Raw genomic sequence first — 15255 nt, forward strand, 5'->3', positions numbered from 1 at the left:
GCTAATTTTTATCTATTCTTGATAGGTTAGATGGCGTCAAATTTGAAAATGGAAAAATTAATGTTATTGAGAAGAAACCTGGTATTAAATCAAAGCTAAACCAGAAAAAATGGTAAGTTAGGAAATGAAGATAAACTTTTCATCTCTAGATTTTGAGACCTAAGTGTGAAAACAGAGCTGTTCTTACTGACATATGAAGCAAAATATATGAATAGATACCCTTTTATCTTTACTAGTCTTCGTTTCTAGAAATGTTGGAGAGATGTTGAGATAAATGGATAAAGTATTAACTGCTCAATAAGACATTGAAACAGTTCATTTTTAAATTATTTTCTAATGAAAAAAATTTTTATTTTTATTTTTCCTTGCCCAAATTTTGTATTTTTCAATATGTAGGAAATGATGTTAACCCAAAACCAAACTGACTCTTCATCATTATGATGATTTCCTTTATTATAAGCTTTTTCAGTAATAAATAATAAATATACTATTCTAAATATGTTATTAAAAATTTTTGTTTTTAGGTAGGGGAAAAGTTTTGGAGAAAGAGAAACTGGAGATATCTAGACTTGCGCATTAGCAAATAATAGGTTGTAAAAAGTGAATTAAAGACCTTTGACTATGATGTCACTTACTATTATATTATTAACACCTGGTCTGTAATGCAAAAGGAAAATTAGAAGAAAGACTTTTTTTGAATATTTATCTGTATTCGGTTCCTTTTAAATATTATCTTTATTGTAAGGCCCTTATTATCTTTCCTCAGGTGGAAGGAGATGAAGTATTTTATTTGTATGTAAAACCTCAAGTTGTTTGTTCTCTGCTGTCTTTAAGAGAAAATCAACTTAAGCCAAATCCTATAATAAGTTTTCTATTTGCTAAATATGTAAAGAAATCACTCTCACTTCAATAAAAAAAAAATTTTTTTTTTCAGTTCATTTCTATGTGATGTGACCATGAAATCAGTGGACGGAAAGGAATTTCCTTGTCATAAGTGTGTTCTTTGTGCTAGACTTGGTAGGTATACTTTTTATTAGTTGCTGATTTATTTGTTTTAGTATTGTTTCACTGTTCTAATGAATTGTACTTTTTCTTCTCCCAGAATATTTTCATAGTATGCTGAGTAGCTCATGGATTGAGGTAAGATTTAAGTTGAAGCCACATGGCTGGTAATCACACTTTTTTTATTTTTGGGAAATTACATACTAAAGAAATTCAGAATGGGAACCTGGTATTTTAACTCAGTTTTACTTTTGTTTTAAACTTTATTTATGCTCTAGCCTTCTGGAAAATAGCAACATTTATAATTAAAAATTGTTACAGAAAAGCTTCTTAGGTCAGAATTTCCCCTTTATTATTGGGATATGTGTTTGGAATACCAGTGTGATTGGTTTTTGTTTCAATTTTTCTTGATTGTCCATGTTACAAGTCTTTTTAAAATTAAATGTATGTCATTTTAGATTTGTGTTTTATAAATGTTATGTTCTTTTGCATTTGATGTGATTCCTTTTCAGAGTTTTCTGTTCCAGTCAGAATGCAGTAGTTTTTTGTAGTTTAAAATTAATTATTTTACTTCATTTTATTTAGGCTTCCACTTGTACAGCTCTGGAAATGCCAATACATTCTGACATACTGAAAGTTATTTTGGACTACCTCTATACTGATGAAGCTGTGGTGATAAAAGGTATTAATAAGAGGACGTTTTAGATATTTAAGACATAATTGAGTAATGGCAAAATCAACATGAATCATAATATCTACTCTAATTGAAATAAGCCATCAACAGAGGCTTAATTTAGAATCAGCAATAGGGATGTTTACTAATATTAAAGGAGTGGAAAAAGAAAATTTTCAATACCTATGTGAAAATGAACTCTATAAAGATTATATGTCATGGTTAAGATTAGCTTTAACAGTCTCATACACAGCTACTTCTATGATTGAGATGAGGAACTGACAATAGAGAATAGTTTTGACAAATACTTTACAAAAGTTTTTTTCTTGTTTTCCCCCTTGTGATAATATCTCTGAAGTAAAAGAAACAGACTAGAATTGGATCAAAATTTATGGAGAGATTGCATTTATATACCTTTTCAAGTAATACACCAATGTTTTAGTTACAAAGTGTCTTCAGTCAGGCCTGGTGGGCTACTGTGTTTAATTGTATGTGTATACCACATTCTTTTTATCCATTCATCCCTCAGTGGACATTTAGGCTGGTCTATATCCTCACTGTTGTTAATTATGCTTCAGTGAGCATGGGAGTGCAGATATGTCTTCAAGATCCTGATTTCAATTCCTTTGGCTAAATATCCAGAAGTGGGATTGCTATATCATATGGTAGTTTATATTAATTTTTGGAGGAACCTCCATACTGTTTTCCATAGTGGCTGTAGCATTTTACACTACCACCAACGGTGCACACAAGTGTTCCCTTTTCTGCACATCCTTGCTAACACTTACCTTTTGTTTTATTAATAATAGCCATTCTAACAGGTGTAAGGTGACATCTCATTGTGGTATTGATTTGCATTTTCCTGGTAATTAATGACATTGAGCATCTTTTCATGTACCTGTTGGCCATTTGTATGTCTTTTCTGGAGAAATATCTATTTAGCTCTTTTGCCTATTTTTTAGTTATTTGTTTTCTTTGCTATTGAGTTGTAGGAAGTCCTTATATATTTTGGATATTAATCCCTTATCTAATGTGGTTTGTAAATATTTTCTCCCATTCCAAAGTTTGCCTTTTTGTTTTGTTGTTTCCCTTTGCTCTGCAGAAACTTTGTAGTTTCATGTAATTCCACTTGCTTATTTTGCTTTTGTTGCATGTGGTTTTGATGTCATTCAGAAAATCATTGGCAAGACTAGAATCTTTACCCTGTTTTCTTCTAAGAGTTTTACAGTTTCAGGTCTTTTGTTTACATCTTTAATCCATTTTGAGTTGACTTTAGTATATAGTGTATGTCCAGTTTCATTTTCTTGCATGTGCATGTTCAGTTTTCCTAATACTCTTTATTGAAGAGGCCATCCTTTCCCTATTTTGTATTCTTTATACCCTTGTTGAAGATTAATTGACTCTAAAATGAGGGTTTATGTCTGGGCTCTTTATTCTGTTCCATTGGTATATATGTCTGCTTTTAATGGCAATACATTAATATTTGATTACTGTAGCTTTGTAACATAATTTGAAGTCAGGAAGTGTGATGTTTATAGCCTTGTTCTTTCTCAAGATTACTGTGACTATTTAGGGTTTTTTTGGTTCCATATAAATTTTAGGATTACTCTATTTCTGTGTAAAATGCCATTGGAATTTAGATGGGATTTTATTGAATCTGTAGATTGTTTTGGGTAGAGTGGACATTTTAACAGTATTCCTTTAGTCCATGAACATGGGATATCTTTCCATTTATTTTTGTCTTCAATTTCTTTCATCAGTGTTTTATAGTTTTTAGAGTACAGATCTTTTATCTTCTTGGTTAAATTTATTCCTGAGTGGTTTATTCTTTTTGATAAAATTGTGCAAGACATTGTTTTCTTAATTACTTTTTTGGATAGTTCATTGCTTGTGCCTAGAAAAGCAACTGATTTTTGTGTTGATTTTGTATCCTGCAACTTTACTGAATTTGTGTATTATTTCTAATAGATTTTTGATGGTGCATTTAGGGTTTTCTAGAATTAGATCTTGTCATCTGCAGAGACCTTTTTACTTCTTCCTTTTCTATTTGGATGACTTTTATTTTTTATTTATTTATTTATTTTTTGCCTCATTACTCTTGCTAGGACTTCCAGTACTATATTGAATAGCAGTGGCATGAGTGGGCATCCTTGTCTTGTTCCTCATCTTAGACAAATAGCTTTCAGGTTTTTACTGTTGAATATGATGTTAGTTTTGGACTTGTCATAGATGGCCTTTATTATGTTGAGGTACATTCCTTCTCTACCTAATTTGTTGAAAGTTTTTATCATGAATGGATGTTGAATTTTGTCTTACACATTTTCTGCATGTACTGAAATAATCATACGATTTTTGTTCTTTATTCTGTTAAGATAGTATCACATTCGTTGATTTGCATGTATTGACCTTGCTCCCAGGCATAAATCCCACTTGATCATGGTGTATGATCTTTTTAACATGCTGTTGAATTTGGTTTATTAGTATTTTATTAAGGATTTTTGCAGTTATGTTCATCAGGGATATTTTTTTTTAAAGATTTTATTTATTTGAGAGAGAGAGAGAATGAGAGATAGAAAGCATGAGAGGGAAGAGGGTCAGAGGGAGAAGCAGACTCCCTGCTGAGCAGGGAGCCCGATGTGGGACTCGATCCCAGGACTCCAGGATCATGACCTGAGCTGAAGGCAGTCGCTTAACCAACTGAGCCACCCAGGCGCCCGCATCAGGGATATTGTACTGTTAATTTTCTTTTCTGGTAGTGTCCTTGACTCCTTTTGATATCAGGATAATCATGGCCTCATAAAATAAGTTTGGAAGTGTTCCCCCCTCTTCTTCAGTTTTTTTGGACAAGTTTGAGGAGGATTGATGTTAATTCTTCTTTTAAATGTTTGGTAGAATTCATCCATGAAGCCATCTGGTCTAGGGCTTTTCTTTTTTGGGAGATTTTTGATTATGGATTCAGTCTCCTTACTCTTACTGGTCTATTCAGACTTTCTGTTTCCTCATGATTTAGTCTTGGTAGATCATGTTGTTAGGAATTCATCTATTTCTTCTAGTTTATCCAATTTGTCAGCTTACAATTATTGATAGTATTCTCTTATAATTTGCATTTCTGTGATATCACTTGTAATGTCTCCTCTTTCATTTAGAATTTTATTTTTGGAGGGATCTTTTTTCTTATTCTACTTAGGTGTTTGTTAATTTTATCTTTCAAACAACCAACTCTTAGTTTTGTTGACCTTTTTTGCTTTTTCTAGTGTCTCTAGGTCATATGTTTCTGCTCAGTCTTTTTTTTTTTTTAGAGATTTTATTTATTTGAGAGAGAGAAAGAGAGCATGAGTCAGGGGAGGGGCAGAGGGAGAGGGACAAGCAGACTCCCTGCTGAGTGCAGAGCCCAATGCGGGCTTCAATCCCAGGACCTTGGATCATGACCTGAGCCGACGTCAGATGCTTAACTGACTGAGCCACCCAGGCTCCCCTCTCTGCTCAATCTTTATTATTTTCTTCTTTCTGCTGACTTAGGGCTTTGTTTCCTCTTTTTGTAGTTCCTTGTTGTGTAAAAACCCTCAGTTCTTTCAAGGTCTTCCTTTTTTCTTAAGGCATTTATCAGTATTTACTTCCTTGTTAGAAGTTCTTTTGCTGCATCCCATACGTTTTGCTATATTATATTTCCATTTTCATTTGTCTCAAAATATTTTTTGCTTTCTCTTTGATTTCTTCTTTGACTTAGTAATTTCCACATAATTACACTTTTTCCTATTTTCGTCCTGTTATTCTAGTTTTATGCCACTGTAGTTGGAGAAGATACTTGGTATCATTCAGTCTTCTTAAGTTGTTAAGACTTGTTTTGTGGCCTCATATATGATCTATCCTGAAGAATGTTTTATGTGCGCTGAGAAAAATATATATTTTGCTGTTGTGAATGGAATGTTCTGTATATGTGTGTTAGATTCATTTGGTTTGTAGTGTTGGTCAAGTCTGATGTTTCCTGGTTGATTTTCTGTCTCCATGGTCTGTCCATATTTGAACATGAATATCCATATTCAAGTTCTCTTATTACTATACTGATGACTATTTCTGCCTTCAATATATATATTTTATGTATTTAGGTGCTTCAATGTTGTATGCTTGTTGTATGTATATGTACAACTGTTATATCCTATTGATGTATTGACCCTTTATTATAATGACCTCTTTGTCTCTTCTATTTCTTACTGAAGCCTGTTTTGTCTGAAAGAAGTGTAGCCACTCCACCTCTCCTTCAGTTACCATTTGCATGGAATATTTTTTTCCGTCCTTTCACTTTCAGCATATGTGTTTTCTTAAAGGTAAAATGAGTCTCTTTTAGGCAGTGTAGAGTTGAATCTTGTTTCTTTATCCATTCAGCCACTTTGTCTTCTGATTAGAGAATTTAATACATTTAATTATTGATAGGTAAGGACTTAATGCCATTTTGTCAGTTGTTTTCTGACTTTTATAGTTCCTTCTTTCTCTCTTATTGTCTTCCTTTGTGATTGAATGATGTTTTGGTAGTGATATGCTTTGATTCCTTTCTCTGTATCTTTTGTGTATTTACTGTAGGTTTTCCCTTTGTGGTTACCATGAGGCTTATGTATAATATATGTAACAGTGTGCATATAACAGTCTATTTTAAACTAATCATGACTTAATTTCCATTGCATACAAAACCTCTACATTTTACTTTTCCCCACTCTGCCATTATTTCTTAAAATATTCTTTATGCCCTTTTTTTCTTTTCTCCTGCAACTCCCATATGTATCTTGATATGCTAGATGGTGATCCATAGGTCTCTTATGCCCTGTTAATTTGTATTTATTGTTCTTTCTCTCTGTTCTTCAGATTGGATAGTTTCAATTGACCTGTAATTTCTGTCTATTCATTGATGTTCTTGATTTCGAGAGACATTATCCTCATACTTTCTTTTAAATTTAAGACATGATTTCCTTTAATTCTTTGGACATATTTAAAATAGCTGATTTAAACTCTAATAGTTCAGCATCTTGGCTTCCTCAGGGACAGTTTCTTTTAGTTGCTTTTTTCCTATATGGGCCATACTTACATGTTTTTTTCATCTTTCATAATTTTTCATAATATAATGTGGTAACTCTTGAAATCAGATTCTCGTCCCTCCCCAGGGTTTATTGTTTGTGCTATTTGTTTATTGACTGTTCTGAACTAATTAATTCTGTAAAATCTCTGTTCTTTGTCTGTGTGACCACTAAAGTTTCTGCTGGGTTAGCTTAGTGGTCAGCTGATAATTAGAAATTTCCTTAAAGGCCTAAAACCAATAAATTCCCAGCCTTTGCCACAGAGTTCTTTGTGTATGTTGGGGCATGCCTTCATTTCTCAAGCAGGCAGTTTATGACTCTGCTTTAGCTCTTACTGTCCGCTTAAGTAGAGCCTCATGTCCAGCCAAAGGTAAAATTTAGGACCTTAAGTTTTTCCTTGGCATGTATATAGTCGTCTGTATGCGTGTGGCCTTCTAGATTCACAGCAGTGTGTTGGAACTTTTCAAAACCCTCTATGGACATCCATATTAGTCAGCTGGAACTGCCATAACAAAATACTGTAGATTAGGTGGCTTAAAGAAAAAATTCATTTTTTCATAGTTCTGGAGATTAGAAGTCTCAGATTAGGGTTTGACAAGGTTGGTTTCTGGTGAGAACGTTCTTCTTGGCTTATACATGGATGCCTTCTTGTTATGTCCTTACATGACCTTTCCTCTATGCGTGCGTGCGTGCGTGCGTGCATGTGTGTGTGTGTTTAGGGAGGGGGGAGGAGGGAGGGAAATAGATATCTCTTTGCTATCTCTTTTCTTAGAAGGACCCTAATCCTATTGGACCAGGGCTCTACTCTTATATAACTTCATTTATCCTTAATTACTTCCTGAGAGGCCCTATCTCCATATACAGCCACACTGGAAATTATGTGAATTTTCAGGGAACACAAACATCCGGTCATAACAACATCTCTTTTCCTACCTTTTTAAAATTTTTATTTATTTATTTTTAAGAGATTGTATTTATTAGAGAGAGAGGGCACAAGCAGGGGGAGTGGCAGGCAGAGGGAGAGAGAAAAGCAGGCACCCCACCGAGCAGGGAGCCTGATACGGGGCTCGATTTCAGGACCCCGAGATCATGACCTGAGCTGAACGAGACACTTAACCGACTGAGCCACCCAGGTGCCCCCCTTTTTTTAAAAAAACCTTTTTGATCTGCTTCTTGTTTGCTCCATCTGTTATCATTGTCTTAGTCAGCTTCAGTGTTAAACAGTTGCTATTGATTGTTTTTAATAAATGCCCTGAGGGAAGAGGCTATTCAGACCAGTAAAGCTTTGAGTCAGGTCAAAATAAAGACAAGCCCTGCTAGTGGGATTTCCAGGGAACTGCCAGGCATGTCAAATAATGACAGTTCTTTGATAATGTTGCTTCATAACTCTTGTGCCTCCTTCAATGGCTATAGTTGTTTGTTTCCACTGTGACGGCAGGGTTATTGGTTTTTAAGACTACTGTGGAGGAGGAAAGAGGAGGATTTAAATAGAAAAAGCTACAGTGTCCTGTTGCTCACTGTTCCAATTAAGATTCAGCCATTTTTCTTGAGTCAACATTCCCCAAATTATTGCAAGCCTTTGGCTAATTCCTCGAATTTTGAAAAAGTTGATTTTGACAATTTTCATTGTATCTTCATTGCTTTTGTGGAGAAGAGGAGTTCTGGAAGTAGTCCTTAGTTTGCCATTCAGTGACTTCACCTCTTCCTCCTTTGTTAAAAATGATTTTTCTACATTTTTTCTTCTTAGTTTTTTTTTCCTTCCTAGTGTGGTTTTGTTTTGTTTTGTTTTGTTTTTGTATTTATGTTGGTTATTCTGGCAGTGTCTCAGGGTGATTGCTCAAGGCCATTAGTTTTACTCAGGACTGAGGTTATTTTAAATTAAGGAACTCCTATAGTTTAAAAAGAAAGTGTACACTTTCTTTATTTAAAACAAAAATGATTAAGATCATTATTCATCTCCCCCCATATACATGTATATGTTTGTTCTTAACATATGTATCTAGTAGCCTCCTAGACTAAAAAGATAATTCAAGTTGCCCATTTTATGTCCTAGTGTGAGCCAGGACATTTTGTTGTGTTTCTTTCCAGCTTTCTACTTAAAGGTAGAAAATTCTCACGTTATTACTATTTATCATAGTTGCCATTGCAACATTTAGAAAATAGTCATAATTATCTTTGTTTCTTAATTACTTAGAACTTTTTTCATAGGTATAATGTTTACAAAGTAATAGTTTTGCTTGTTTTCTTTTTTTTAGAATCTCAAAATGTGGATTTTGTGTGTAGTGTTCTTGTGGTAGCTGATCAGCTTCTTATAACTCGATTGAAAGGGATTTGTGAAGTAGCATTAACTGAGAAACGTGAGTATTTTTTAATTTGAATATTACTATGTTTTCAGGTTGGTACAGCATTATTCATTGACTTTATTATTCCATTTGTGGTAAAATGCACCATTGTTTTTCTGAATCATGAAAAATGTTAAAACATTTAAGCTATTTTGTGTCATTGTAAACACATTTCTTATTTCACATGTGTTAATATGTGAAAATATGTACATCTTATAATTGAAATATGTTAAGTTTGAAATGTAAAACCTTGGATGATGAAAATGATAGGAAATTTATTTTGAAATTTCAAAGATGAGTGTTTGAAAGAAATTTTTTCCTTTTGCCCTGGTCTTGGCTATAAATCTGTGTTTAGCTACCTATTACTTACTATTTGCTGGAATTTTTATATAATTTTCTCATTTATGTATTTGATCAAAACACATCTCTTTTCTCTTAAACTCTTATTTCTTTCTCTGTTCATTATTTCATTTAATGAATACTTCATTATTTTTTTTTTAAGATTTTATTTATTTGTCAGAGAGCGAGAGAGAGCACAAGCAGGGGGAGCAGCAGGCTCCCCACAAACCAACCTGAGAGCACAAGCAGGGGGAGCAGAGAGCCCGATGCGGGACTTGATCCCAGGACCCTAGGATCATGACCTGAGCCAAAGGCAGACACTTAACCGACTGAGCCACCCAGGCATCCCTGAATACGTCATTATTTCAGTTAATTGCATTGCTTTCTTTTTGAACATTCAACTTTTGAAACCCAAAGCTATCTTTTGTTTTGTTCTTTACATCCAAATTCTTCCAGTTGCCAGAACTGATGCATCTTAACTATATTTATTGACCACATTTCCCCTTCCTTTTTATTCTGTCACTATGCTAGTTGAGGTCACTGATATCCATCCCTTTTGTGTAGTGTCACAGTGATCTTTTAAGTCCTTTTTCTCTCCACTTCTCTTTTTTTAATCTTTCTGTTGGAAGTAATTATGTCTTCCTCTCTTGAGGTATTTTTAATTGCTTACTCTAGGATAAAGGTTAAGTTTTCTTAGCCTGATACAAAAGATTCTAATTTTATCTTTGTTCATCTTCATTGTCATATTTCCACTTTAGGAAGTATGAAGGAATTTCCTGTCAGGATTTTCTAATTTGTACTTGCTGATAGTTTGTCTTAGCTATAGTGTCTTATTTACTTACTTTTCTTGAGCTTTATGGAATATCTTCTTCTTGGTTATCAAAAAGAACAACAGTTCTAATCTTTTAAGCTAGAAAATGGAAATGTTTGTTACATCCTTTATTTTAATGTAACAGGAATAAAGTATACATATTGGAGATATTTTCAGCTGCTCAGCTGACTTTTCCTGGCACTGCTTGTATATTCTTTTTTGGCCCATGCTGCACAACTGTCTTATAAATGAATATCTTGATTATCCTAGAACCTAGCAAGAGAAGTGTTCAATAGAAGTCTGGTCTCTCAGTATTGGGCAGTCCTTGTTCCCAGTTGAACAACTCTAAAATTTTTGTATGAGCCATTTTTGTGAAATGGGAGACTTTGGTTTCATAATTAGTAGAAACTTTAGGTTTGGTTAGGAGTGGGACAAAGACCACTCTTGACTGCATTTATACCTTTTGACAGAGTTACAAGGAAGAAAGAAAAACAAATGTGGAGTAAGCCAGGTATAGAAAAGTTGTGTCCCTCTGTTGGTTAGAACTCACAGTAAATAAAGAATGGAGGGCTTTGGGAAGCCAAAGTTATAAGCTAGGTAGGTAGAATATTCTGAGATGGTCTCTAGCAAAATAGGACACTTTGTATATAAAGCTACTAGGATTGTAATAAAATCCAGAATCTTTTATACAGTATGCCAAATTCTGCACTGGCATGAATAATAATACAGTCATATTTAAATGTAATTATTTTCCAAATATATAGTGTGTGTGTTTGTTTATATAAATATACTCACATAAAATTCTGATGGATTACTCAATGTAAATATATTTTATAGACTGATTTCATCAGTTTTGCTTAGTCTTTTTTTAAAATCACCCTTAACATTACCCTTGACTTTTTTAAAATTTATTTTTTATTTTTAAGCATATTTTATTTTTTAATTTTTTTAAGTTATCTTGATGCCCAACATGGGGCTCAGTCCCACCCGAGGATCAAGAGTTGCAGGCTCTACTGACTGAGCCAGCCAGGTGCCCCTAGTTTCTCTTAGTCTTAAGATCTTTTTAGTTTTGTAGAAGAGAGAATAACTATTCTGTGCTATATAAATGAAGAGGAAAGTTGTTTATCGATGGAAGTTAAAACTATTCTAAAAATGTTAGGTGGAAGATTGTCAATTCTTATGTATTTGCTTTTAGATGACACTGTAACACATCATCTGTATTTTCTTTTGGTGTGCTTATTTCTCCTCATAACCAATCATTTAAAATTACTTTGGCACCCTGGGATGGAAAAGAGCATTCTAAATTTGCCTTAGTATAAGCTATTTTGGCAAGAAACTACTTTCAGTTTTCCTTGTTGTTAATGTTCAAAGCTGACAACTTTAAAAATAAGTATATTGTATTTGCTGTAGTAACATGACTTTCAGCTCATTTTGAGTATCTTTTCTTTGTAGTTACCCTTAAGAATGCTGCTATGGTACTGGAATTTGCAGCAGTGTATAATGCTGAACAATTGAAACTGTCTTGTTTACAGTTTATAGGACTGAATATGGCCGCCTTACTTGAAGCAAGGTAGGTTGGGTGCATACATTATATGACTGTTGCAAAAGCAATTACTTATATATAATAGCAGATTTGTTAGTAATTTAAAAAGGCATAACGATAAATTACAGCTTTGTAGAAAATAAAAATGTAAGGGGATTCAGTTATTCCATCAGTATTTGAGTGCCTAATATATGTCAGCCACTGCTAAGATACAACAGTGAACAAAACAGACAAAATTCTTGACCTTAATGGAGAGCTTCCATTCTTGGAAATTTGTGGGAAAATGTTATAACAAGTATTTTCTTTATATGTATGCATCTGTTTTCTGGTTTAGGCTGATTTACAACTATAATTGTTACCTAGGCTTTTGGAAACTATATATAATACTAATTAAGACAGCACATAATTATTTCACATGTAAGCATGTGAAAAATTTGTTACTAGTTGATTTCCTTTTCTCTTTGTATTTTTCTCTCTGGATATTTCTTATATGACATATTGCTGCTTTAGTCAAACTTAGGCTGCAGCTGATGGCCTGAAAAATTTAGTTGGTTTAATTTGTTGCAAGCTGGTATGAATACTCAAGTCTTTATGTTGAAATCAGTGAGTAATGATTCTTAGAAAAACGACACATTTTATATAAAACAATTGGCTAAACATATCCACCCTATTTTATAAGCTAGTATTTCATACTATTGATGTTTACTTGGATTGAAGAAAATTTGATAAATGGTAATAATTTAGGAATTGTAGGTATTTTAGAATTAGAGGGATTGTTTTCAACTGTTTAAGTGGAATCTAATGAAATAAATTTACAGATTTATTTTTTAATATAAGGTCAAATTTTTATTACTATAAAGTCGGTAAGAAAAATGAGTGTTTTGGTGAACATAAGTTTTAGATGAGAGTTCTTCATGTCACTTGGCATTTTTGAAGCTTCACTATCATTTATTTCTGTATTTTGTTTTAGTCATAATAATAACTAATACTGTGTGCCAGGGAGCATTCTAAAAGTGTTATGCACTCAGTTGATTTTCATGGAAACCTTCTGATGAAGTAGATTCTTTTTATATCCTCATATTACAGATGAGAAAACCCAGGAACCATTTTTTGCAAAGAATCAAAATCTTGATCCATATAATTTATTATAAATGGTAACAGATTTTTGCTATCTCACCTTTCAAAGTCAGGATACTCTTTAATGAAACTAATTCTAAAATATGATTGAAATAAAAGTGTTCTGAGTTTTAGAGGTGAATCACTAACAGATTCTTAATAATTGCTACATAGGGTTCAATTCAGAGGAAATTCTTTTGGCAATATAATGCTTTGTTATTTTGTGAAAATGCTTTTCAAATGCAAATTAATGTTATGGGATATTAGACATATGTGACTTTATTTTATTTATTTTATTTTTAAAAAGATCTTATTTGTTTATTTAGATCTTGTTTATTTATTTACTTATTTATTTATTTGAGAGAGAGAGAGAGCCTGCACACAAGTAGGGGGGAGGAACAGAGGGAGAACCAGACTCCCTGCTTATCAGGGAGCCTGACGTGGGTCTCAATCCCAGAACCCTGAGATTATGACCTGAGCCAGAGGCAGAGGCTTAACCAGCTAAGCCACCCAGGCACCCCTAGACAATGTGATTTAAAATGCCTCCGGTATTTTAGTATCAGAACCTGGCTAGGGTTTCAGAATAAATTTCTTTGCTGACGTTACATTAATAATTGTAATCAAAGCGGTCTTTTTTTTTTTACTTTGCCTTGCCAAATTAAGCTCATTCAGTTTGTCAGATAAGACTCAACCAAAATGCAAAACAAGCACCAAATCTAAAATATGATATTGGAAAATGATGAGTCTTAGTACCATTGTTCAGTTGTTAAGTTGTGACAAATGTATCATGTGAATCATTAAAAATGGTACATGTGCTGTGGTGATGTCTACTTGTATAATTTTACGTGAGTAGGTATGCGTAACTTGCATTAAAACAAAAATTTGTACAAATTTAACCATTCCTTATCAAATATGTTTCCTAGGAGTATAAATAAATATGTACAGAGATGTTAAAAAAGGAAAGCTGCACCAAACTGATATAACATCACAGGTTAATTATCGTCAAAGTGTTAAAACTGGTATGGTACAGATTTGATTAGGCAAGTTGTTTTGCATTTGTAAAAACAGTTTAAAATATATTTTAGAATGTAAACTTTGATTTAAGTTTTCACTGATGCCTTAAAAGTATCTCTTTGGAACTTGAGAGTTCCTTGAAATTTACTTTGAATACATCTGATCTAGTCCAAACCATTATTTTATGCATCATGAACATATTAAAGTCCAGAGAGGTAAAGTGAGTTGCTCAGAGTCATGCAGGTAACTGGTAGCATTGATAGTTCTAGATAGAATTAAGATATTGTGATAGGCCATTGTTCTATCAGTATAGTACTCCTGTAGCTAGAGATTGGAACGTTGGAAAATGAATACATGGTCCCTGATTTACCATGGTTTGACTTAGGATTTTTCAACTTTATAGTGGCGTGAAAGTGATACACATTTAGTACACACTGTACTTTGAATTTTGATCTTTTCCCCATGCTAGTGATAAATAGTACGATACTCTCTGGTGATCCTGGGCAGTGGCAGTGAGCCACAGTTCCCAGTGACATACAGGAACACAAGGGTGTAAACAACTGACAGACTTGTTTTTTACTTTCAGTGCAGTAATTAATAAATTACATAAGATATTCAATACTTTATTGTAAAATAGACTTTGTATTAGATGATTTTGCTCAACTGTAGGCTAATGTATGTGTTATGAGCATGTTTAAGGTAGTTTAGACTAAGCTGTGATGTTCAGTAAGTGGGTATATTTAAATGTATTTTTGACTTAAGAGATTTTTAACTTTTGATGGATTTATTGGGATGTCGAGGAAGAACTTTAGTTGTTATTTTGCTACAATACAAATGATAGGAAATCTTTTCTAAGAGTTGAGTTTTATTGAAGATGTTTGTCTATATATATTGCTGTTTATTTGAAATATACAACTCTACATACTTCCAAAAGAATGTGTAGCAGCCGGCATATTAATGATTTAAAAAATAATTGTTACTTATTCAGCAATGTAAAATATCTCTACATATTTGAAAATCTTGATAAGTATTAAGTTACTTAAGTCTTAAGATAGAATTTTGTATCTTGTTTCTTAGGTCTCTTGATGTTTTAAGTGATGATGTTTTGAAGGATCTTTCTGTGTTTTATAGGAAAATGGTAAGGTTTATGTTTTTTTCAATAATATGATCAAACTAAAGTAGTACTGTTAGGTCAGACTTCTCAGTGGAATAATTTCCTAATGAATTCTAATATATTAGGATCTTTTAAAAATGAGGATATAAATTTTTTTACAGATCCCACAGATTAGTATGATAATCAAAATTGAAAATATTTAATGATAAAATTATCTAATTCCTTTATAAATGAA

The 15255-nt window shown here is 33.0% G+C and overlaps 1 protein-coding gene across 5 annotated transcripts in view; it reads left to right on the top strand.

The window, feature by feature from the left end:
* Nucleotides 1-15255, top strand: part of IBTK (inhibitor of Bruton tyrosine kinase) — a 106990-nt gene that overhangs the window by 49655 nt on the left and 42080 nt on the right. For all 5 annotated transcript variants that reach the window (XM_027601603.2, XM_027601601.2, XM_027601602.2 and 2 more), the window contains 7 exons: nt 26-112; nt 935-1017; nt 1103-1140; nt 1588-1684; nt 8997-9098; nt 11686-11803; nt 14984-15044. In XM_027601603.2, coding sequence (XP_027457404.1) covers nt 26-112; nt 935-1017; nt 1103-1140; nt 1588-1684; nt 8997-9098; nt 11686-11803; nt 14984-15044 — 586 coding nt within the window. The remainder of the gene's footprint in view (nt 1-25; nt 113-934; nt 1018-1102; nt 1141-1587; nt 1685-8996; nt 9099-11685; nt 11804-14983; nt 15045-15255) is intronic.

This window comes from Zalophus californianus, chromosome 7, assembly GCF_009762305.2.
Source record: "Zalophus californianus isolate mZalCal1 chromosome 7, mZalCal1.pri.v2, whole genome shotgun sequence".
Classification (NCBI taxonomy): Eukaryota; Metazoa; Chordata; class Mammalia; order Carnivora; family Otariidae; genus Zalophus; species Zalophus californianus.